This window comes from Fistularia commersonii, chromosome 24, assembly GCF_037954325.1.
Source record: "Fistularia commersonii isolate RoL2024-O1a breed Wild chromosome 24, RoL_Fcom_v1.0, whole genome shotgun sequence".
Classification (NCBI taxonomy): Eukaryota; Metazoa; Chordata; class Actinopteri; order Syngnathiformes; family Fistulariidae; genus Fistularia; species Fistularia commersonii.
The window spans coordinates 10,473,345-10,496,545 of NC_141307.1; the positions used below are offsets into that span (position 1 = coordinate 10,473,345).

At 44.3% G+C, this 23,201-nt stretch overlaps 2 protein-coding genes across 9 annotated transcripts; one reads left to right on the top strand and one right to left on the bottom strand.

Moving 5' to 3' along the window:
* casd1 (CAS1 domain sialic acid O acetyltransferase 1) lies at nucleotides 1–10,810 on the top strand. 2 transcript variants are annotated; one of them, XM_086171598.1, is made up of 18 exons: nucleotides 2–318; nucleotides 1,312–1,408; nucleotides 1,597–1,717; nucleotides 1,879–1,923; nucleotides 2,018–2,080; nucleotides 2,191–2,235; nucleotides 2,378–2,498; nucleotides 4,529–4,743; nucleotides 4,831–5,271; nucleotides 6,217–6,306; nucleotides 6,399–6,518; nucleotides 6,607–6,763; nucleotides 7,408–7,487; nucleotides 7,985–8,086; nucleotides 8,190–8,330; nucleotides 8,413–8,490; nucleotides 9,295–9,387; nucleotides 9,953–10,810. In XM_086171598.1, the coding sequence occupies exons 1-18, from the start codon at nucleotides 93–95 to the stop codon at nucleotides 10,217–10,219; spliced, it is 2,502 nt and encodes an 833-aa protein (XP_086027724.1). In that variant the 5' UTR covers nucleotides 2–92; the 3' UTR covers nucleotides 10,220–10,810. The 2 variants fall into 2 exon arrangements, with proteins under 2 accessions (XP_086027725.1, XP_086027724.1); XM_086171599.1 differs by lacking the exon at nucleotides 2,191–2,235 and having other exon boundaries at nucleotides 1–318.
* A 747-nt stretch (nucleotides 10,811–11,557) lies between these two features.
* sgce (sarcoglycan, epsilon) lies at nucleotides 11,558–22,808 on the bottom strand. Of its 7 annotated transcripts, XM_086171600.1 has the most exons (13): nucleotides 22,629–22,793; nucleotides 21,825–21,932; nucleotides 18,775–18,897; nucleotides 18,543–18,700; nucleotides 17,987–18,059; nucleotides 17,007–17,205; nucleotides 16,388–16,550; nucleotides 15,623–15,837; nucleotides 15,139–15,165; nucleotides 14,022–14,210; nucleotides 13,687–13,730; nucleotides 13,429–13,466; nucleotides 11,558–13,317 (listed from the first exon to the last, which is right to left on the bottom strand). In XM_086171600.1, the coding sequence occupies exons 1-13, from the start codon at nucleotides 22,663–22,665 to the stop codon at nucleotides 13,267–13,269; spliced, it is 1,425 nt and encodes a 474-aa protein (XP_086027726.1). In that variant the 5' UTR covers nucleotides 22,666–22,793; the 3' UTR covers nucleotides 11,558–13,266. The 7 variants fall into 7 exon arrangements, with proteins under 7 accessions (XP_086027726.1, XP_086027729.1, XP_086027727.1 ...); XM_086171603.1 differs by lacking the exon at nucleotides 21,825–21,932 and having other exon boundaries at nucleotides 22,629–22,806; XM_086171601.1 differs by lacking the exon at nucleotides 15,139–15,165.
* Nucleotides 22,809–23,201: the final 393 nt, after the last annotated feature.

Below are 23,201 nucleotides of genomic sequence, written 5' to 3' on the forward strand. Positions count from 1 at the left end.
AAAAAACATTTCCCATCGCCCCCGACTCCTCATTTTTTTCGGTATTGCTTCCACCAAGGTCCGGGGAGAGGGCGTGGAGATCCGGGCGGTCGATGATGACGGAGCAGCCCGCGTCCCGGGAAGAGACGGACCGGACGGAACGGACGGACCACCTCGCAGCAGCTTGTTGTCATGGAGGAGCAAAGATGGCGGTCCTGGCCTATAGCCTGGGCAAACGTGAAATAAATCAACATTTTACCATAAAAAACGCCAAGTTATTATCACTGGTGGTCGTCGTCTTGCTCGTGGTGTTCCACACAGCTTCGCGGTACTATGGAGGTAAGTCGTCGACCTTTATTTTTAAAGTTAAATGCTTGAATCCCGCTATGGCTAATGCTAACAGCTAGCTAGTTGGGCGTGTTTGGCAGCGGCTCCCCCGCGGTTCTTTTTCTCGACTCTGTCCGTGTTGAAGACGTTATAAATACATTTAAAAACTACATATGTCGTTCGTGTAAACCACCGTCGACGTTAGCGGCCCTTTTTAACTAGCCACACCTGTGGCGGGTCAAGCTAGTAGCGGGCTTCGCAATGTTTACGTTAACCTTTCCATCCTCCCTCTTGACAAGCGTGTGTCAATGCAATGTCATAATTCCAGAGCAAATCTGGATCCGTTTCTTTTGGCACAGCAGAAATATTCTATTTAATTAACAGGGAAGTTACCAAAGCACATCCTTCCAAGATCGTGCATTTCTATTTGGGTAAAATGAAAATGTTGCGGAATAGTTTTTGCACAAGTTTAGCTGCAAATGTTGCAGGGAAACTACTCTTATGCTCTGTGCATCCCGTTACCTGTATACACGTATATTCCACCTTTATATCCAAAATAGAATTGACAGCCTCATGTGCAATATTCAACAGGAATATGCAAAAGCTGGAAAGTATTTCACTGCGCCTTTACTCCCTGTATCCTCGACTCATGTTTATGTACTCTCCACCAGCCCTTTGTGCAATGTACCACTAAAATGTGTCAAAGATGGGCTTTATTTCTGCACAAGTGAGAGCTCAGTGTGTGCTGCGCTGAGCATGTAGGCTACCAACACAGACTGGTGATATGAGGCACCTCAATGTCGTCGCACTGCACTTTACAATGACAATAAGGCTTTTCTTACCTGTCAACATGTAGTGCGGTAACATGTGCGTGGCTCTTGACTGTAATGAAAGGAGTGGAAAAAAACTGTTTCAGAGCGTGCCAGACATGATTTGTTGGAAGCAACTGAGAGAAGATGGTTTTGTTTGGGCCTCACAACATGATTCTGCGTGTATTTCCTCCAGGCGGTGATTCATGTGAATGGCTGCTGTCCAAGGGACGTTACTTAGGAGAGAATACATGGCAGCCTTATGGCTGCATGATGCATAAATACAAAAGCACGTGAGTCAAAGGAGCCGTGTCACATTACTACATATTAATTTTTGACAATAGACGAGGCTTGTTTTAAGAAACTAATTTGCCAAATGGTAATTGGATCAGCTAATCCTGTATGAGATGAGCCACTCCATCACATTAATGCTTCCCATCTGCTTTAATGCATTCTTACACTTCTCTTTTATTTTCAACAGTGAAGCCAAAAGCTGCCTTGCTGAAAGGCGAGTGGCCTTTGTTGGGGATTCGAGGATCAGGCAGCTGTTTTACTCATTCATTCGAATTATTGACCCCGGGCAAAGTGAGGACAGCAACAAGGTACGTTTGGCGACTTGGGCAAAATACAATTCTATTTCAAAAAAGATGTAATCTGAGTCAGGTGGTTTTCACTAGCACAGAAATGCACTGTATTATCACCGAGTGGTGTGGAAGAAAGAACTGCGACTGACTAACAGACTGTTTTTGTTGGTCTCCTGAAGCACAGAGACATTTCTTTTGAGGACAACAGTCAGTCTGTTATCGTGGTGAGCTATTTCTAGATGTTTGTTTTTTGTTTTTCTTTTTGCTTGTCTCCTTTTTTAAAGAGTACTATGATAGAAGTATCCATTTTGTGTGTAGGACTTTCTGTGGTATCCTGAGGTGAATAATTCGATGAAGGAGCGCTTGACGTCATGGACACGCGTAAGTGTAGCCGCCGGGACCGGTGAAAGTCGAGGATGTTGCCGAAATGCAAATTGTCTCAGGTGGTTCGAAGGCTTATTTGTTGGCCCAACTTTTCTGACGTGTTGCAGGAAACTTCTGCAAAGCCTGACGTTGTCATCCTCGGAGCTGCAACGGTAAACGTTTTTAAAAAAAATAAAACAAAAGAAAAAAGGCGATTTTTTTTTTTTTTTTTTGCTAGGATTTCAGGTTGAATATAACACAAGTTAGTGTCTAGGCTATTTCCCCTTATCTGGTCTATTTATCGACTCCCCACAGTGGTCTATCAAATTGCACAGCGGCAGCGAAACAATCCAGCAGTACAAATCCAACCTGACTGCCATCACCGCTCCGCTCAAGAAGCTGGCCGACGATGGCGAAGTCTACTGGGTCCTGCAAGGTATTCTCGGCCGCCCGCCCAACGCAGCATATCTCTCCCAATAAGACATCGGAGCCAGGGGAATTTCTTTTAAGAAAGCATTGTTCCCGTTGCCCTTTGACCTCATGTTTACGGTCTCAGTTGATAACCGCCTTATCCCTTGTCAGGATCGCCAAAAGAAACCAACGATTCCCCCACGGCCATTTATATTTCATCGCATCAACAAATAACATCGTTCGTAGTACCAGTTGTTTACTCGAAGGGTTGTGAGGTTTGATTGCAGCGCCCCCTGGTGGTAAACCATCATGCAAAAGCTTGATTTTTAAATTTAGTTACAGTGGAACCCCGGCTTATGGATGGAGTTTTTAATCACGGTTTGAATTGAGCCTCGGTGCACCAAACACACAAAGACACAAAACAAACTTGGGTTTTTTTTCCCTGTTGGGGCGTTGTCTCTGTTCTGTGTTGTTTACATGGTTCAGCCTTGTGGTTTCCTGTTAGATTGCTTTTTTTCAGTAAGCTAGCCCTCAGTATGGCTCCCAAAAAAGTTCAAAGTGCTAGTGACAGTGGTGTTAAGAAGAAGATGAGAATTACAGTTGATCTAAAGAAGGATATAATAGCTAAATGTGAGGGTGGCGTTCATGTTTCATATCTCGGCAAGCACTACGACATGGCTAAGTCAAACAATCCTGAAGAACAAAAAGGGGCTAAAGACGGCTGATGTGGCTAAAAGGACGACCGCCTCAGCAAAGCAAAGATTTCAGGTCTCAGAAGAAGGAGAAAAGTAATTGTTAGCTTGGATTAATGAAAGACTTGAGATAGCGTTATTGAGGGTCTCCTATTCAAGAACTTTTGCTGTACAAGAATACAAGTATTGGCAAGAAGAGATAAAACAGCGGAAACACTGTGATAATTTAGGTTAACTGTAATCCCTATCTGTACAATCCTGAGGAATCGCTAACGACAGCCGATGCGGCTAAAGGGACGACTACCTTACCGAAGCAAAGGTTTCAAGTATTAGAAGAAGCAGAAAAGTTAATATTAGCTTGGATTAATGAAATATGAGAAGGCTTTACTTTTGCTGATTTAGCTAAGGAAATGCAGAGTACAAGTGCGGGCAAGAAGAGAAAGATCACCAGAGTAATAATCAACATCATAAACCCATAATGTTTATTGGTGTCATGGCCCCGTATGTTTTTGGGGGCAGGAGAACAGATTACCGGGGTTTACGTCGATTTTAACAGGACAAATTGATGGAGGAATGCAGTCAAAAAAGTGAATTAAATTCATAAGCCGAGGATCTAACGTATAAACTTTCACGTCACATAGAGACCGACAACAAGTTGTTTCCCAATATGACCGGTCACCCGTCGATCCCAGGGTTCATTACATTACATTACATTACATTACATTACATTACATTAACATTACATTTGGCAGACGCTTTTATCCAAAGCGACTTACAATAGAGGACATAGGGACTGCAAATAACACTTGCAAATACACGAAGCACAGGAAATATACAGAACAGTAAGCTTGGGTTAGTGAGTTTTTTTTTTGTTTGTTTGTTTTTTGACAAAGACATACACAAACGTACACACACACATTGCATAGCCTAACTTGGTGCCTAACCTGATCTGGGGCATCAGCGCAGTAAAAAGTCCTGAAAGAGAAAAGTTTTTTCCTGTTTCTTGAAGGTTGAGAGAGATGATGCTAGTCCTGTTGCTTCCGGAAGTTTTTGTTCCACCACTATTTTTTCTTTATGGTTCAAATGGAGACATACTCATAACTAAGGGTTCCTTTCAAAAAGAGCACAGTAGCTTTTTGTGGACGGAGAACGGGATTTATGTTGAATTCATGGGAAATACTATTTCGGTTCGCAAACGGAGTCAAAGGACAAAGAAATTTGCGAGCCGAGGATGTGCTGTGTTTTCATCAGCAGATGCTGCTGGGGTGATATTTTGAATTATTGCGTGTCCGGCGCAGTCACACAGGGTCAATTCCGTCCATCACAAGCTACCGGCTCACACGCCCGCCCTCTCACCCCTCAGACCCCGTGAACGAGGGCGTGTTGAGCGACAGCCGGAAGATGATCACCAACCGGCAACTGGAGCGGTACAACGACGCCGCGGCCGACGTGTTCAAGGCCAGCGCGGACGACGACGGGCCGAAGATCAAGCTGCTGGCGGCCTCCCGCCTGGCCGCGATGGAAACCATCGGCCAATCGGACGACGGGTTGCACCTGCCAGTGCAAACGAGAAACGTGGTGCGCCGCATTTCCGTCCGACCTCTACCGATTTTTCAGCTCGAGCTGTATAGTTGTAATATTTCTAACTTGTATTTTTCCGGTCAGGGCGCCATGATCCTCATGAACTCCATTTGCAACAAGCGTCTGAGGCCTATAGACGGCTCCTGCTGCCAGCCGTTGCCCTCCCCCAACTTCCTCCAGAAACTGTCTGCATTTTTTTTTCTTGCCTCAGCGCTCATCTGCGCGATCCTCCACGTGCTCGGCAGCAACCGCCACCACCGGCCGGCGCCCCCTGACATGGAGAGCCTCGAGGAGAAGAAGCCGGCCGCCGCCGCCGCCGCCGCCGCCGCCGCCCTCGCCCTGTCGGGCCACAAGGCGCCTTTCCAGGCGCTCTGCCGAATGGGAGTCATTATGGGATACTTCTATCTCTGCGATCGCGCCGACATGTTCATGAAGGAGCAAAAGTACTACACGCACTCCACCTTTTTCGTCCCACTCATCTACATATTTGTCCTGGGCGCATTCTACAGCGAGAACGCCAAGGAGGTGAGGAGCCAACAATCGGAAGTTGGTTTGGTTCACACACATCACTCACGAACTCTCACACACACACACACACACACCTGCAAACTTGAGCCTCTCCACGGACAGACAGACAGACTATGTATTTTGCTAAAAAAGAAGGCCTTGAATTGCATTAATTCCCTGTTCAAAATACACACAATGGGAAAAAATGTTATTTGCGATTTATGTGGTTCAGGCTATAAAAACATTTATAATGTCATTTTGATGGGATTAGTGTTTACGATAGGCGATGATTGATTGACAAGCGGGCTATTGCTTAAGGTAATACAGAATACCGAAGTTACAACACTAGAGTTGGAGCAAAAGGGACAGAAAAATACTAGATGTGCACCAATAATAGTTCATAAAATTAAATCCAGGTGATTTTTATGTCCGTTGTCACTCAGAAGTTCATTAGTGCAAATCTGCTACTTTCCCAAATGAGAGATGAGATGAGATGAGAAAAACTTTATTTATCCTGAAGGAAATTGTTGTGCCAGAGTTTCAAGTAAAAACATAACAGTAATAGATAATAGTAGGAAGGAGGAAGAATAAGAAATATAAATTGTCTTAACTGTTAACTGTAACTGCAAAGATTTGAAGATTCCCTGCGGCTGAGGGAAGAATTGATTGATTCCATTCTAAATTGATTATTATTATTCTATTATTCTAAATATTCTAAATTGATTCTAGATTGGCATTATAAATAAACACATCTGCAGTTGGACACGGGCATTGAATTTAAAGTGGCATTAAAAAGCATGAAATTAGATGTGCCGCTTCCTGCAGAAACCCTGTCGGAAGATATGCAGGTCATTTTCTAAAAATGAAACAAACCGCAAGCTCTGAAAACAATTTTCATCATTTTTTTTTTTTTTTTTCATGTGATTCATTTATTTTTAATTGTTTTTCTTACATTTGACACAGACCAAGTTGCTCAACCGTGAGCAAACAGACGAGTGGAAAGGCTGGATGCAGCTCGTCATCCTGATCTACCACATATCCGGCGCCAGCGCTGTGAGCACTCTGTCCCCCTTTGCACTTGATTTTCTTTTTTTTTTTTTACTTTTTTGTCTTTGTATGTTCATTCGTCTCTTCTCTCCCCCCAGTTTATTCCAGTGTACATGCACGTGCGGGTACTGGTGGCCGCCTACCTGTTTCAGACGGGCTACGGCCACTTCTCCTTTTTCTGGCTGAAAGGAGACTTTGGATTATACAGGGTGTGCCAGGTGAGGGGAAATATTCTTAACCAGGATCTTAACGCCAGGTGTAGGGAAAAAAAAACCAACTTGTTTTACTTTACTCAATCAATCCCAGGTGCTCTTCCGCCTGAATTTCCTGGTCCTGGTGCTGTGCGTGGTCATGGACCGGCCTTACCAGTTCTACTACTTCGTACCGTTGGTCACCTTCTGGTTCGTCGTCATTTACAGCATGCTGGCTCTGTGGCCCCAGATCCTGCAGAAGCGAGCCAACAGTGGGTGTTAACGCAGCCTCGCCTTTTTCATATCTGTCCACATGAATTGATAGCTTGGGTACACACACACACACACACACACACACACAACTCAAATAAATATACTGCTCAAAAAAATAAAGGGAACACTTGAACAACACAATGTAACTCCAAGTCAATCCCACTTGTGTGAAATCATAGTGTCCACTCAGGAAGCAACACAGATTCATTTGGACTTGTTTTAAGGACATTACATCAAAGTTGGATCAGCCTGGAGTTTGTTTTTACACTTTAATTTGGAGTGTGATTCCTAATCCAGACCTCCATGGGTTGATACAATTGATTTCCATTGATCATTTTTGTGTGATTTTGTTGTCAGCACATTCAACTGTGTAAAGAGCAAAGTATTTCATAAGAATATTTCATTCATTTAGATCTAGGATGTGTTTTTTAAGTGTTCCCTTTATTTTTTTGAGCAGTGTACTTGCATTTATTTATGCACACACTGCGGGAACCCCTGTGATACTGCCTTTCCCACTCACGAGTCTAGAGGTGAAATGCATGATTTTTTTTTTTTTTTTTTTTAATGATTTCTTGCACGCTTGTATTTGTGTGAGTCTCGTCGTTATATTTTTACATTTTTTCTCTCTCCTCCCCTTGAACAGGTAGCGGCATGTGGCACCTCGGCATCCTCGCCAAGCTGTTGGGCCTCTTGTTGTTCATCTGCCTGTTTGCTTACTCGCAGGTCGGTGGGTAACAAAAATTCAAAATCGCCGCCGCCGCCATCGTCACCATCGGTTATATCAGTTTCGTGATGAAAAGCTGTCGGGTGTATTTTAAAAAATGAAAGCAAAGCCGTGTAAAAGTTTTTTTGTTTCCGCTCCACCCCATGCCTTGGGATCACTGCACATTATTTTCCAAATCAAAACACGGAAAGAGCATTTTTTCAAAGAAGGAATAGGAGAAAATATTCCAGTTGTAAGATAAGATAAGATAAGAAGTTAAGAACAACTTTATTAATCCCGAAGGAAATTGTTGTGCCAGAGTTACAGAAAAATATAACAGTAATAAATAATAAAAAGAAAAAGGCAGAATTAGAAATAAAAATAAACTATAAAGTGTCTCAGTGAAACTATAAAGTGCCTTAGTAAACAAGTGATAAAACTATAAGTGTCTCAGTAAGTTTTATCACTTGTTTATTAAGACACTTTATAGTAAACCAATGTGTGTCTCTGAACGCAGGGTTTCTTCGTAAGTGTTTTCTCCACGTGGCCGATCTCCGAGCTCTTTGAGTTGAACGGCAGCGTCCACGAGTGGTGGTTCCGCTGGAAGCTGGACCGATTTGTAAGTCCCGATCTCAGGCGGCCGTAAATAAAAGGTGCAAGAGTTTTGCTTTGACACTCATGTGTTTTGTTTTGTTTTGTTTTGTTTCCCTCCCCTCCCGCAGGCTGTTATCCACGGCATGCTCTTCGCCTTCGTCTACCTGGTGCTCCAAAAGCGCCAGGTGCTCTCGGAAGGCAAGGGGGAGGCACTCTTCTCAGCCAAGGTTTCCAACCTGCTCCTCTTCCTCTCCATCATCTTCTTCATCGTAAGACCCGTCAAGCAGACCCCCCCCCCCCCCCTCCCGTTCTGCACCATTTATTCCAGAACTCTTCTCCCCATCCCTCCAGACCTACTCGGTGTGGGCCTCCAGCTGCCAGAACAAAACCCAGTGCAACGAGATGCACCCTTACATCTCCGTGGTCCAGGTAGCACCTTGCCTTTCACTCAGTTTTCCCAATCCGTCCAAGACAGGAGCTGATGGAATGGTGACGTGGATTTTTTTCTTCTTTCCAACCTCGGATTACCCGATTTAGATTCACACCCGGCACGTGTCTCGCACGTTTGCCCTGCACTCTTAATCATGATCATGGATAAGAATAACAACAAACAAAATTAAAAGAAAAAAAAATCCACACAAGTTTACATACTGTTAACACACCATAACAGTGTGTGTGTACAATATATGCATATATATATACACACTGCTCAAAAAGATAAAGGGAACACTTAAAAAACACATCCTAGATCTAAATGAATGAAATATTCTTATGAAATACTTTGCTCTTTACACAGTTGAATGTGCTGACAACAAAATCACACCAAAATGATCAATGGAAATCAATTGTATCAACCCATGGAGGTCTGGATTAGGAATCACACTCCAAATTAAAGTGTAAAAACAAACTCCAGGCTGATCCAACTTTGATGTAATGTCCTTAAAACAAGTCAAAATGAATCTGTGTTGCTTCCTGAGTGGACACTATGATTTCACACAAGTGTGATTGACTTGGAGTTACATGGTGTTGTTCAAGTGTTCCCTATATTTTTTTGAGCAGTATATATATATATATGTGTGTGTGTGTGTGTATCGGCTCCAGCAGCCCCTCAGCCCTGAGTGCAGGCTAGTGAGAAGAGATAACGTAATGATGACCTATTCATATCTATATATAAGTTGCAAGTATAAGTATTTTTTTTTTCCCCTTTTAATTTTATTTTTTGTGCCCCCGCAGATCTTGGCCTTCATCCTGATCAGGAACATTCCCGGCTACGCCCGCTCCATATACAGCTCCTTCTTCGCGTGGTTCGGAAAGATCTCCTTGGAGGTGAGAGCCTTTTTTTTTTTTTTTTTTATTATTACACCTCCAGGATAAACAAGATTACCGCTTGAGCTTGTTTATACAAAATAGATTTGCAGCTCTTGAGACAATCACGGATTATTAAGGTACAACAGAAATGATCAATGGCGAAAAGTAATTTAGACAAATATAGACAAAGCAAGAAAGCCGTACAAAAATCGCCAGGGAGTTAAAGATGACTTTAAAGAATGACAAAGATCCCTAACTTAGACTTCCCACATTTCTTAAAAATGAATGTGTATATATTTCTGACCAATTATTCCTAGAGGTGACACAAAGTGACACATATAATCTCGTGACATAGGTGGAGAATTTGCGAAATGTCATGTAATGGATAGGCATATATTAACAAAAATATTAAAAATCTAAATGGGGGAAAAAAAATAGAAAAATGCTGGATGCATCGCGCACCTTTGTTTATGTTTCGGTCTCATCCGCGAAGGATAGCAACATTAGCTTAGCGCTACTTTCAAGGGATTCTCCTGTGCCGACGCTCGCCCTGTAACGTGCGTCGTGCCATCCGTGTCCCCAGCTGTTCATCTGCCAGTACCACATCTGGCTGGCCGCGGACACCAAGGGAATCTTGATCCTGGTCCCCGGCAACCCGTCGCTCAACATCATGGTCAGCACCTTCGTGTTCGTCTGCATCGCCCACGAGATCTCCCTCATCACCAACGACCTCGCCCAAGTGGTCATTCCCAAGGATAGCGGGGGTTTACTCAAAAGACTCGGGGCACTGGGGCTCTTCGCCCTCCTCGCCCTGCTGCTCGCCAGGGGCCACAGGCCCAGTGCCCAATAGGAAGCTCATGGCCCCGAGGAAAAACAATCGTGATAAATTTTAGGGGGACGCCGAAGGCCGCCACGATGCACGACAGGCCGCGTTGTGTGTTTTTTTGCTTTTTCATTTTGGCTGCTGTTGTAGTCGTACACTGAAGACGAAGGGGAAAAAAAAAGCCCTCAAAGCGACAGGTCCTTTCGGGGGGCCAATCGAAGGCCTGGTGGTTGAATTCTTTTAAATGTTTACATACAGTAGCTCGGGCCCCCCCTCCGTGTAAAGACTCGCGGCGTTCTTCCTATCCATTCCGCTTTTGGAAATCCCCATGGCAGGAGGCGGGTCAGATCTGTCCACATGCTCCGTCCACGAAGCAGCGGCGGTCGCTGGCAGACTTTTCACTCTGAAAGAAAAGTCATCGCGCCTGATGCACCGCTTTGATTTTTTTGCGGGTCAGCGTGATATCGTATGGTGCGTCCAGTCACTATTTTTTTTTTTTTTTTAATTGTAATATATAGCTAAATAAGCAAAAAAAAAAAAAAAAATGGACCAAGAACCGGTTTGGACACGTTGAGAAGGAAAATGCCTTCAAATGATGGCTGATCCCCCCCCCCCCCCCCCCCCCGACATGTTTTTGTAAATAAACCCCCCTGCCCAAAGGTACCGTGGTCACCTGCTGTAAGCTCCGACACTATGTGACGTGTACAGTATTTAATTATTTAAATTAAGGCCTCTATTTTATACTTTTTTTTTTTGTGTGGGTTGGTTTGGGGGTTGTACTCTGTGCCCGTACATACGGTTTGTGAGGAAAGGATTATTACAAAAAAATGCTTACAACATACCCCTCTACCATGACTGTGAAAGAAGCAACTTTTTTTTTTTTTTTTTAACTCTTTTTCTTCAAACCTATGAATGTCCTCCTGAACACGCAAACTTTCCTCAGTGACTTATTACGCAGCTGTCCGATGACGCGGCAACGGTAGTTGATGAAACGTACGTATGTACGTTGTTAGCACTTCTTTTCAAGTGAGACGACTCTAGTCGCATAAAGAAAATGGATTCGGAAGCTTGGTGTGTTTTGCAGGATTTTTAGCCGAGTTGGCCAGTTGTAGTAACCAGTTTTTGGCGAGGATGACAATACGACTCAATTTGTATTTTAAAGCCGTGAATATTTATATACCTGTGTGCGGGGGGAGGACTTCTGAAATGTACATGTTAAGATTTTGTGGCGTGAAATGTATCCATATAATTTATAAATGCCTTTATCCTGTTGTATAATTTTTAAATAACTTCATAAAAAAAGGGTTGTTTTGGTTTTTTTTTTAATTGCAGAGGATGATGTCTCTTCAAAAAAAAAAGCCCAAACTCTTTAAGACAATTTATTATACTCTTTATGTTATAATGTAACGACCAAACCGCATCAAGTGAAGTTGTACCAGGCAGTTAGAAATACATTTCGCAAACACTTCAATAGTTTCTATAAAACGTCTTCGCTGTCACTGTGGTAGGAAATGTAAATAGATGCTGTATTTTAAGGCATGCAAATTGGCACATGTATGTATATATATACATATATATATACATATGTATATATATTTATTTATACAGGTCCTTCTCAAAAAATTGGCATATTGTGATAAAGTTCATTATTTCCATAATGTAATGGTAAAAATGAATCTGTAATATATTTTAGATTCATTTCACACAACTTAAGTAGTTCAAGCCTTTTATGCTTTTAATATTGATGATTTTGGCAAAAAAGTAAAACCAACAAATCCCTATCTCAAAAAATTAGCATGTGTCATCCGACCAATAAAAAAAAAAAAGTTTTTTTAGTACAAAAAAAGTCAACCTTCAAATAATTATGTTCATAATTATGGAGGCCCAGGATGCTTCGATAGCAGCCTTAAGCTCATCCACAGTGTTTGGTCTGGTGTCTCTCAACTTCCTCTTCACAAAATCCCACAGATTCTCCATGGGGTTCGGGTCGGGAGAGTCGGCAGGCCAGTTGAGCGGCACAGTTATACCATGGTTAGTAAACCATTTACCAGTGGTTTTGGCACTGTGTGAGCAGGTGCCAGGTCGTGCTGAAAAATGACATCTTCATCTCCATAAAGCTTTTCAGCAGATGGAAGCATGAAGTGCTCCAACATCTGATAACTATCTGCATTGACCCTGTCCTTGAGAAAACACAGTGGACCAACACCAGCAGCTGACATGGCACCCCAGAGCATCACTGACTGCGGGTACATTTTGGCATTTGATTTCCAAATGACATGCAAAATTTGCTTTCATTGGAAAAAAGTACTTTGAACCGCTGAGCAAGAGTCCAGTGCTGCTTCTCTGTAGCCCAGGTCAGGCGCTTCTGCCGCTGTTTCTGGATCAAAAGTGTCTTGACTGCCGCACCTGTAGCCCATTTCCTGCTCACGCCTGTGCACGATGGCGCTGGATGTTTTTACTCTAGACTCAGTCCACTGCCTCCACAGCTCCCCCAAGGTCTGGAATCGGGCCTTCTCCTCAATCTTCCTCAGGGTTCGGTCACCTCTTCTGGTTGTGCAGCGTTTTGTGCCACACTTTTTCCTTCCCATGGAGGTGCCTTGATACAGCGCTCTGGGAAAAAGCTTCTTCCATCAGAGATTTCTTTCTGTGTCTTACCCTCTTGCTTGAGGGTGTCAATGACGGCCTTTTGGACAGCAGTCCGGTCGGCAGTCTTACCCATGATTGCGGTTTTGAATAATGAACCAGTTTTTAAAAGCCTCAGGAATCTTTTGCGGGTGTTTAATTTGTTGATTCAGTAGATTAGGTTAACAGCTCATTTAGCGAACCTTTTCATGATTACTAATTTTTTGAGATGGGAATTTTGGGTTTTCATGAGCTGTATGGCAAGATCGTCAGTATTAAAACAATAAAAGACCTGAAATATTTCAGTTGGTTTGCAATGGATCTAAAATATATGAAAGTTTAATTTTTATCATTACATTATGGAAAATAATGAACTTTTTTTTTTTTTTTTTCGCAAAGGACCTGTATGTATGAATGTATGTATCAAAAAAGAAAAAAGTTTGACACTTGGTTCACAAATTCAGTGCTTCGGCCACCTTTCGCTCCTCAGGAATACCATTTACCTAAAAGCAAAAGCACAAAAGGATTAGATGTGTGTGTGCGCACGCTGTCCCTCCTCCCGCCGATGGAAAAAATGCAGGTCGGTCGCCCACGGCGGCAGCAGTGGCACCTACCTCCAGACGCCGGAACGTGGACATGACATAATTGTCTCCTTAGTTAGCGGTGAACAGAGAGCGGAGCGTGTTAGTCAGCACAGCCCGTTGAGTCAAACCCCCCCCCTTATTTTACAGAAGTTGGACGGATGTCAAGACGGAGCAAAAGTTGAAATCGACAGCTGCTCTCGCGGTAGGATTTGTTGGGTTTCGACAGAATCGCATGCAGAGGGGACAGCATCAAATAAAAGTAAAGCAAGCTGGGAGGTCAGCACTAACCTGATGGCCGCTGCTGCGGTATCGTAATCTGATTTTGCAGGTTCCTGAAATCATACACAGACATCACAAGGGCCTAAAGCGTCATGTGAAACTCTGCCGCGCTTAAACCGACGAGGAGCCCCCGAGGCCTATTAGGGAGAAGAATGGAGACCCTGTTCCCCCGCGGCTTTGGCCGGACGCACGCCGACGTTGAGAACGGCGAAAAACAAGATTAAACCATATTTGTTTGCATTATCTTATGTTTCCCGCGTAAGCTCTTGAGCTAATGGGCGCGCGCGCATGGAACCCCCTGTGAGAATGTCTGACGGAAAGCCCGGTAAACCCCCCCAACTCACGTTTGCGCCTGCATGAGGGGCATGCTGGTGGTCTCGTAGTTGTCGGGGTGGATGGGGGGAACCACCTCGCCGCTCACCGGGTTGAAGACGGGTAGCGTGGAGAGCGGCCAGGAGATCTCGCGGTTCTTGGACATGCTTCGCAGCTCCTTGGTGGACTTCTGGATGGAACTGTGGTGAACCAGCTGAATGCTGAGGAGGCAGACGGAAAGGCCGGCGGAGTTAACGTGAGCGGCGCGCACGTGGCGAAACCCGGTCCCCGCTGTTCATTTGGCTGAACTGACACGAGCAAAGTTTCGATGAACGCAGGAGAATCTAAATCTTGTCGGTGTAATTACTTTTCCTAATGCGCGCTCGCGACAAACAGCTACAGCCGGACCTTTTACGAAGGTTAGCACAGGGCCGGAGGTGCGATCGCCAATTCCTGGCAACATTTATCGGAAATAAACCTGAATTAAAATGCATGTGCGCGTATTATATATATGGCTGATCGCTAACACGCCCTGGCAGGGACGTCGCCATTGAAAGACGTGCGAGTTTCACGCCAAAAACCAAAATAAAAATTTTACCTTTGTAAAGAATGCAATCTATGGCTCGATCTATTTTCAACTTAGCACGGTAGCAAAACAATCTGCACGTCAACCGGGAGCTACTTTGCTGATCACACAGAGGTTGGGAAAGCCGACTTTGCCCCTCTAAAGGCATCTTTATTTTTATACATTTATTGTTAATATGTCACGATGAAAAAATGTGACTGACACAGCGACAATGCCGTGCTTGTTGCACCAAATGTATATCGTATATATATATAATCGCCAAACCGTGAATCATACAACCGTGTGCAAGTCCAGATGTATTCCCGGCCCGTATTTTGAGTATGGCTGTTAGGTAATAACAGATCTACGTGATTAGTTGAAAAGATGACTCCCTTTTAGAGCAATATGAATTCCCTACACCTGGTTGTATTTTGGAGCAGCCAGTCGGATGAAGGATGTCGACGTGGATGAATGACTGAACGTACAGGTGGTCGTGACAAAACGGTTGGGGAGGAGAAATGGGAGGGGGAAAAAAAGAGAGAGAGCTCAAATTAAGAGAAACACAAGAGAGGTCAAACACTTACGGTGGTGTTTGCATGTTTCGTTTTTCCCTGGGAACAAAACAAAATGGATGAATTATATATTAATACAGTCAAAACGAGACAATCGACACACAAGTCAACAGATGGCTGGGTGAACACATGATGGACACGGAAATTGGAGGCCGACCCCGAGCACGAGGAGGAAGGGGGGGGAGCGTTACAACGCTGGCCGAGCGTTTTAGCGCTTGCACTCGAAACATCAGCGGGAATCGTGATATTTCCGCCTCCCAAAGGCCAAATAAACAAAAACAGAAAAACACACGTCGATGAGCAACTAATGGGTTGTGCGACAGGATGGCAATGGTGAGCTGCACTTCGAGTCCCAATCGTTGCTCTTCACTGTCAACTCTCTGACTTTTTGTTTCGGTCCGATGCCTCACCTTTATTTATTTACCTGTACTTTTCTTTGTTTTGTTTTTTTTTTTTTGTTAAAAAAAAAAAACAAAAAACAACGAAGCACACTTACACCCCTTCCCGTCGGCAGCACATAGTGTAGCCGAGGATGAGGAGGAGAAGGACCGCCACCACAGAGGGGACGGTCAGCGTGACCAGGAACTCGGAGAAGTAGTTGCGGCCCTTCAGCGACTCAGACGGGGGGTTGTATTCCCCGAACTCCGGCAGGATCCCCGGGCCCGGGTCGGGACGGGTGATGTATATTGGGACGACTTTGTTGATGTCGACCTGGATGAACAGACGGGTGTTAATTCACATTATATAAGTTAAGCTAGATAGGGGGGGTTCACTTAAAAAATGAGGTGCCGGTCATGCATGAGGTAGAACTGGGGCTCTAAGACGACTAAAGTTTCCTTGAAAGTCTCTTGAGCTCTCCTTTTTTCCAAAATGTGGTCACTGGTTGTGATGAGTTTTTGGTCTAAATTTGGTTTGTTTCAGTCGGATTTCCCTGAACCTAAAATCCCTATCGTCACAGATGCATGTATTAGCGTGTGTCCAACATTTATGGGAAATATGGGGAAAAACTGCTTCCAGATGTCTGCCACTCCCTGACTTTCCTATCAGGACTATGAATGATTCGCAGTCCTGATCAACAGCTCCACCTGGTGAGTGATTTTTGCATAAATTTATCCCCGTGCCTTCCCACGTGGATGGAATATTCAATTTCATTTTAATGGATGAAAACTTTGCGTAATTAATCGATGCACTCATTCAATGCAACCAAGCTGTTTTTTTTTTTTTTTTTTTATAAACTTAACGTCTACAAAGGATTACTCACGAGTGAAATTTTACACCAGTCGATGTGAAACTGGGCCCTGAACTTCTTGTCACAGCTGATGACCGGCTCCATCTCCTGGCTGCAGCGCAGCTGGTTGTGTGGGCTCTCCACCTCCCGCAGACACGATGAGAAGGGAACGTCGGCGCCGACCATAACATATACTCTGGACAGGAGAGGAGGGGGGTGAGGGGCGGTGGAGTGCCTTATTAGCGCTGAGCTAAGAGGGCTCCTATCTTGTACGCGTCTGCTGAGGCCTGTAACAGCGGAGGAACTCCTCCTCCTACGAGTCCTCCACGAGACGCTTTCATGTTGCAAAGCACCCGGTGTGAATCTTTGATGCACAGCTTTGGGTGACTCGAGTGGGCCGGTCCCTTCTGACATAAACCGACCGTAAGCGTTTTCAAACACGCACGACTAGGAATAGTCCAAACTGTCGGCAAACGCCGGACCCCCGGGGGGCTAATTAAGTAAAATGTCTGTCTCAATAGAAGTAATCTAAAAATATAAAAACAGTTGACAAAGTTGTTCTTACATATTAATATTTCAAATATACAAAGAAATGCTCTCTTTCTACGGTCCTCTGGATCATCCTCCCCGTGTCTGTCCGCTTAAACCTCACCCTTCCTTCAGGTTGTTGATGGGAAGAGGCACGCGGCCGCCGCGGTCCAGCGCGGAGGTGATGTTGATGGCGTTGAGGCGCTCGGGCTGCCAGACGTTCTTCACTGCGCCGAGGAAATCCCCGAGGACCTCGCTGGCCAGCATCTCCTCCACGTTCATGTTTTTGATGTAAAACTCTGCCTGGTAGGGGAGGGGGAACTCTGCAACGATGGAAGATGGAAAAAGGGAAAAAGAAGGTAGTACCTGTGATTAATCGGCTGCATTATTGTATTTCTGACAGATGCTAGTGTCGGCCCATCGGGTTACAAATTGGTGGAAACATCAAGGGGAGAGTGGAGCTGGAGAAGAAACCCGCCGCTAGCTGTTTATCTGCAAAGGTGCATTTCTTCAAATTCAAAAGGCAGTCGGCGGGTTTCCATAGTAACACGGGCATTTCGTAAAACCGTTGTTCAAAATGTTTTCTTTCGATATGGTGGCGACTTAGCAGAAGTTTAAGCTAACAGTTGGACTTTCCTAAATTGTACGTTCATATTATTCTGCAGGAAGACAACATTGAACGTGGAGTCCCTGGCTTATCTCGAACCTGGACTTTAGGGGCTTTTTCTTTTTTTGACAGCCTGGGCGCTTCCATGGCAACGGGGCGAGCTACGGATCAACTTTATCGACTTTACAGTAAATAAAAACTCCCGAGAAGCTGATAGAATTTTAGGTTACATTTGTCAATCACAAATTTCCAGACATGCAACAGTGATAATTTATACTGAGACAACCTGCTTCGGCAGGCTACAGATACACTTCTAGTGGTCAAGCAACAAAAACTGTTCTTATTAATGGTCAGTTATTGACGATGTTACAGAAGGGAAATCCTCGGTTATTCTGAAGAGCTCTTTTTATTCAAGCGCTGGCTGGGGGTTTTTTATCACGGCACTTGCACGGACCAAATCTCCGTTTGCTCTGAGCCTCCTTTCTGGCGCCTCTTACCTTCTGTGGCCATGATGTTTATGACTAAGTTGTGCCGCGCTGTCTCAAAAGTACGTCTGTTATAGGCAGTAATCTGCAACACACAGGGGTGAAAGTTTAAGCCCAGATCAGTGCAGCTTATACGGCAGCGGCTCTCGGGACAAAGCCGGAGCTGGATAGGCGCCGTGGACTGTGCCCGGCCGAGACACTGTACTCAGACACATGTATGCTGCAGAGGGATGGGGGGGGTCCTTAAGCCTTTTGGGAAAATTATTTCTGCAGCAGCTTATAGCAAACAAAGAGAGTTAAATGAAGGCAAATTCACTGAAAAACAGGCGGCTACTGAAGATGTACATGTTTTATATTTCTATATACATTTCTATCACCTCCGTGTGTGTGTGTGTGTGTGTGTGTTCAAAGCAGAAAAGCATGAACCAAGAAACAACCTCATAGAACATATCAGATTAAACCAGCGTAGAAATGACCGGGAGATAAACATCACAAAACACGATTTAAAAATAAATAAATAAATGAATATCAGTGAGAAATAATTAAATTTAGATGCATCGAGTCACACCTCTATGATGGTAGGCTTGCCGATGTGCTCGGCAGTAGGAGAGCCGTACAGCACTCCATCACTGTGAGGGGTCCTCTGGATGTAGCGCAGCCAGCCTGGCCTGTCCGGGAACCCCATTAGGTTGGTGTTGAAAGTTATCGGGTCGTTGCCGGCGTCACCTGAGGAGCAACGTCATAAGATTAACCTCCTGTAAATGAGAACTCAAGCACGAGAACTGTGGCGACCGGTCGACCTGATTTCGGGTAGGGCGGAAACTCTCCCTTGAAGTACTCTCGCTCTAAAACGTGGACGAACAGTACTCCAGCGGATGGGTAGACATTACGGTCTGCGTGGGATCTTGACAGGATGGTGAACACTGGAAACACAAATTGGAATATAAAAAGGACAGAAAGATCAGTGTAGGACTTCATGTTAAATGCTTTGCTCATTGGCGTATTCAGTGTGCCAAACGGGCAAGAATAATAGTTTTAAATGGCAGTAATATCACTGTCATACAATAGTCAAATCAGAAAACAACTATCTGAATTGACTAATATTTACATTGATGTTCACCATTTTCTAAAAATGATATGCAATCCAAATAAAATCCTTTTGGTGTAAACTGCTGCCCTAAAGTTCAAAAGAAGACTTTTTTTTTAATAAGCTATTAGCACACGCAAGTTGAAACATATGCATTGGACTTAAGTTGTAGAAATATGTGCAAGAGATTAGCTTTAGCATGACCAAAGCCAAGTCGTTCTTTAGCGCTTTGCTGCTTGCACAAAAAAAGAGTTTGTTTTCCAAATGTGGATCATATATCTTTACAAGGAGAAACCACTGTACTGCTTGGTAAAAGTGTGGATTTAATTTAGTTTACAAAGGGCATATCTCGCAAAACGTCTCACAAAATGGAGGCCTCCATACTCCACCTATACTTGTGTGTTTTGTGACTACTTCCTTCTTTCTCTACTTCTCCCTCTTTTCGCCCATTCTAATCCTTCAACCGTGCAGTGGACTGTCATATTTTCCCTTCTGTCTTGGTGGGCAGGCGATCCACTTTGAATAACCCAGGGAGACTGGCTTCACTCGGAAGTCATGTGGTGTGTGTGTGTGTGTGTGTGTGTGTGTGTGTGTGTGTGTGTGTGTGTGTGTGTGTGTGTGTGTGTGTGTGTGTGTGTATTGGGGGTGAGTGAAAAACTGAACTACAAGAAGCGGAAGGGAGAATTAGAGCGGGGTCCGAATCTTAATCCAAGTCTGCGAGAGAGGAGGTCACTGTGATTTGTCGTTATATAAATAAAAAGTGAGTAGAGAACTGAGGTGTCACAATAAGCGGCAGATTAGCGAAGGACTCTTCAATGTCATGACGGCGCCGCCTGACAGAAACCAAAGACGACTGGAGAGCAATTGGATGCATGAACATTTAAAACATTCAGATCTTGAACCATCAGCGCGTCTTCGGTCTCAAACAGCTCAGTCACCACGGGATAAAACCAATAGCAGTGTCTGCCATTAAATGCTGTTTTACATATTAAGACCTAAAGTTTTAGCCACTGCCTAACTTTCAGTTCACGGGCCAAGAATAAAACCTGGGCAAGTTTTATCACTCCGGCAGTGTACTTAAAAAAGGTAGAGCAGTCAGGCCAAAGATGCGTGTCTAAATGCAAACATGCATATTTTATTGCTGAACTACTCATCTCAAGGTCAAGTACTGACCATTACACGCACACATGGACGCATTGATGCTGCTGAAGCTGCTTTTGAAACAACCTTCACAGGAGTGACAAAATGATATGAGGAGCAGCAAATGATCTGTGAGTTTGCGGTCAGGATTAAAGATGAAATTCAGCATCACGTATTTATCCTGATGCATTTCATGTTTGCGCAGAAAGATCATGTACACATCACATAACCTCTGTAAGAAATATATTTTTATTTTTTGAGCTAACCTAGGAAGACATGTATGGTCTGTGAGTATATAAGCACATCATAACCCTGAAATCCATGAAACCTTAACATAATAAAACAGGCAGTCACGATGGTTCACAAATCTCTGGAACGGCTGTTTTAAGGACTGGAACCACGGACCTTTATAACTCCGATTTCAGACGATCAAAACTGTCAAAAGTCTAAGTCCCAGCCAGTGTGAATAAAGATCACTGACTAAGCTATGCTTAAACTCCACTAATGGCATCGGATCTGCTTATTCATGACAGCCTGACTTTCTGCCAGGCCTTCTCGAGATGATGACCCGGAGCGCTTCCACCAGTTGTAATACATTACCGATTGAATGTTAATACTTAACTGGACAACGCAGAGCCACCTGTCAGCTCCGAATGCAACGCAAAGATGGAAAAATGTGCAATTTCTGCACTATTAAGTCAAGTTTTTCTGCAAACCGACCGTTGACAAAACCGCTACAGTGTATTGTTCATGAAAGTCACACAATTCTAAAAACAGACGAGTGTGCCTGCGAATGGCATTGCACACAAAAACGCCTTGGGGGGGAAAGTGGCAATGGCTAACCAGGTTTAGTGCTTCCCCGGCATGACCTTGAGCAAGCAACAGCCTCAGGAGTGATGCTTCAGTTAAAAATGCAAAAGGCAAACTAGAGAGAATAAGCCACGCTTGTCCTTCCGACGGCTCTGGCTTGTAGCTCTCTGGGACAGAACGGATACGCGGGTAAGTACATCACCCAGCAGTTCTTTTGAAATGACTTCGTACTGTATGTGCATGTCACTCGGGTCAGGAGGAACGCATGTGCTTCTTTGGTGTTTAGCCGGCAAACATAAGGCAACAAGGGCTGCCACTGTTTGAACAGAGGCTTTGGTATTCTGCCTGTAATCTGTTAGAGCCTCGTTGTTCTAAACACAGACCTGGAAGTGAAAGTAGCTGGTGTCTTGAGAAGCAGAAGTGGGCAGCAGAAGACAGGAGCAGGGGGGACAAGACGACAACTTTACCATTGCCGTGCATCCACTCGGTCCGACTCGGTCGCTTTACAGGTGAGTAAAGTCGCCGGCTTTTCAAAAACTTATCGTTGATTAGTTCTGAGTTGAACCAATGCTCAAAAGTAGAAGCAGACATTTGGTATTTTAAGTTATAAGGAGTGCACGCTTTTGAGTGAATTTTAGACACTCGTCACAACATATGCAGGAATGTCAAGACTGGAGGACAGCCGCAAAGCGCAAATAACAATGCTGATAACAATGGGGAGCCAGTGGAGTGTGACATAGTGTTATGACAGGAGGGAGGGGGACAGCGGGTCAAAACACAAAGTGCACACACACACTGCACACACACACTCACCATCTCTGTACAAGGCTGCTCTGTGCTTCCAGCCCGTGGATCTCTCCATTACGACATTTCTGTCATATAAAGCCACGCGTGTGGCATCACAGGCATGCACAATGCAGACTATTGGATCAATGAATAAAAAAAAATATGAACAGAACGAAATGCGTCCATAAGGCAAATTACAGAAATTGCGATTATTAAGAACAACTACCCCCCTACCTAAATCGTGATGATGCTGCGAGGTGATGGACAAGATGTCTCAAATGCAATGTTAAAATCAACACAAAAGCGATTGTCAAATTTCACCGATATCCCCCCGAAACAGTTTCAAAGAGGTACAGGTATTTGAGAGTTATATAAAATCTAACAAATCACAGAGTATTTAATTGAACATTGACGTACTGAGTGCGTATTGTAAGAAACGAATACGTGTTTTATAGCTAGCGGGTCGTTGGTGGTATTTTCATAGGTTCAAGCTAACGGGAAGGTTTAATAAACACACCTTAATTGGGAAAAAAAATGGGCCAAGAGAAATGAACTATTTCCCAAGGGGTTAACAGAACCTGGCGTCATGAAAAATTGGCGTATTTTTCCGGTGGCATTTGGTGTTGAAAAACAAGATACAGACTTGGAAAAAAAACACGGGAGAAAAAAAAATACAACTTAGCAAACGCTATAGCTAATGTGCTAATGTTCGCAGCTACCGTGGAGCGTCAGGGATAGCCCGCTAAGCTAGCTTCATTTACCGAGCGTTTCCTAGTAAAGGAGAAAGCGGGGATCTTTGTTCGCTGCCACCCGCGGCTACACGACACTCACCCGTTCCCAGCCACACCGCGGCAGCCGCGGGGGACATGGTGCTCGTCCACCCGGGGGAATTCTCACATGAAACGGGGTTTTATTCGCTTTCAGTCGCCGCTTCGCTCGACGGCCGTGTCGGCGAGCATCTTGCCGCATTCCATCCTCCGCCTCCTCCAAACCCCCCTTCGCTGGAAAGCCAACGCGACCTCTTGCTGGCGAAATATCTGGATGGAAAATGATGGTTGTCTCAAATTATACGGGACGGCAAGGCACCGCACGGGTGTATTTTCCAGCTAAACCTTCTAAGTGTGATTTTATTTTAATTCATGTTATGTTTCTTTGTTAGAAAAACATAAGAGTCCACTGTTTCCATGTCCCAGCCGTGGGATAGTAAGGCTACCCTAACAAGGCCACCCTTATTATCCTAGGATCCCGCTGAAAAGCAACGCGGCATGGGGTTATTTCAATTTCTTTATGTTAAAAGGGTTCGAGAGACAACTTTCAGTGCCCTCAGAGTTGAATCCGGGACTTAGAAAAGAAGCGGACACCCAGAAACCCATCATTTCTCAACAAAGGGTGTGACGCCTTTGA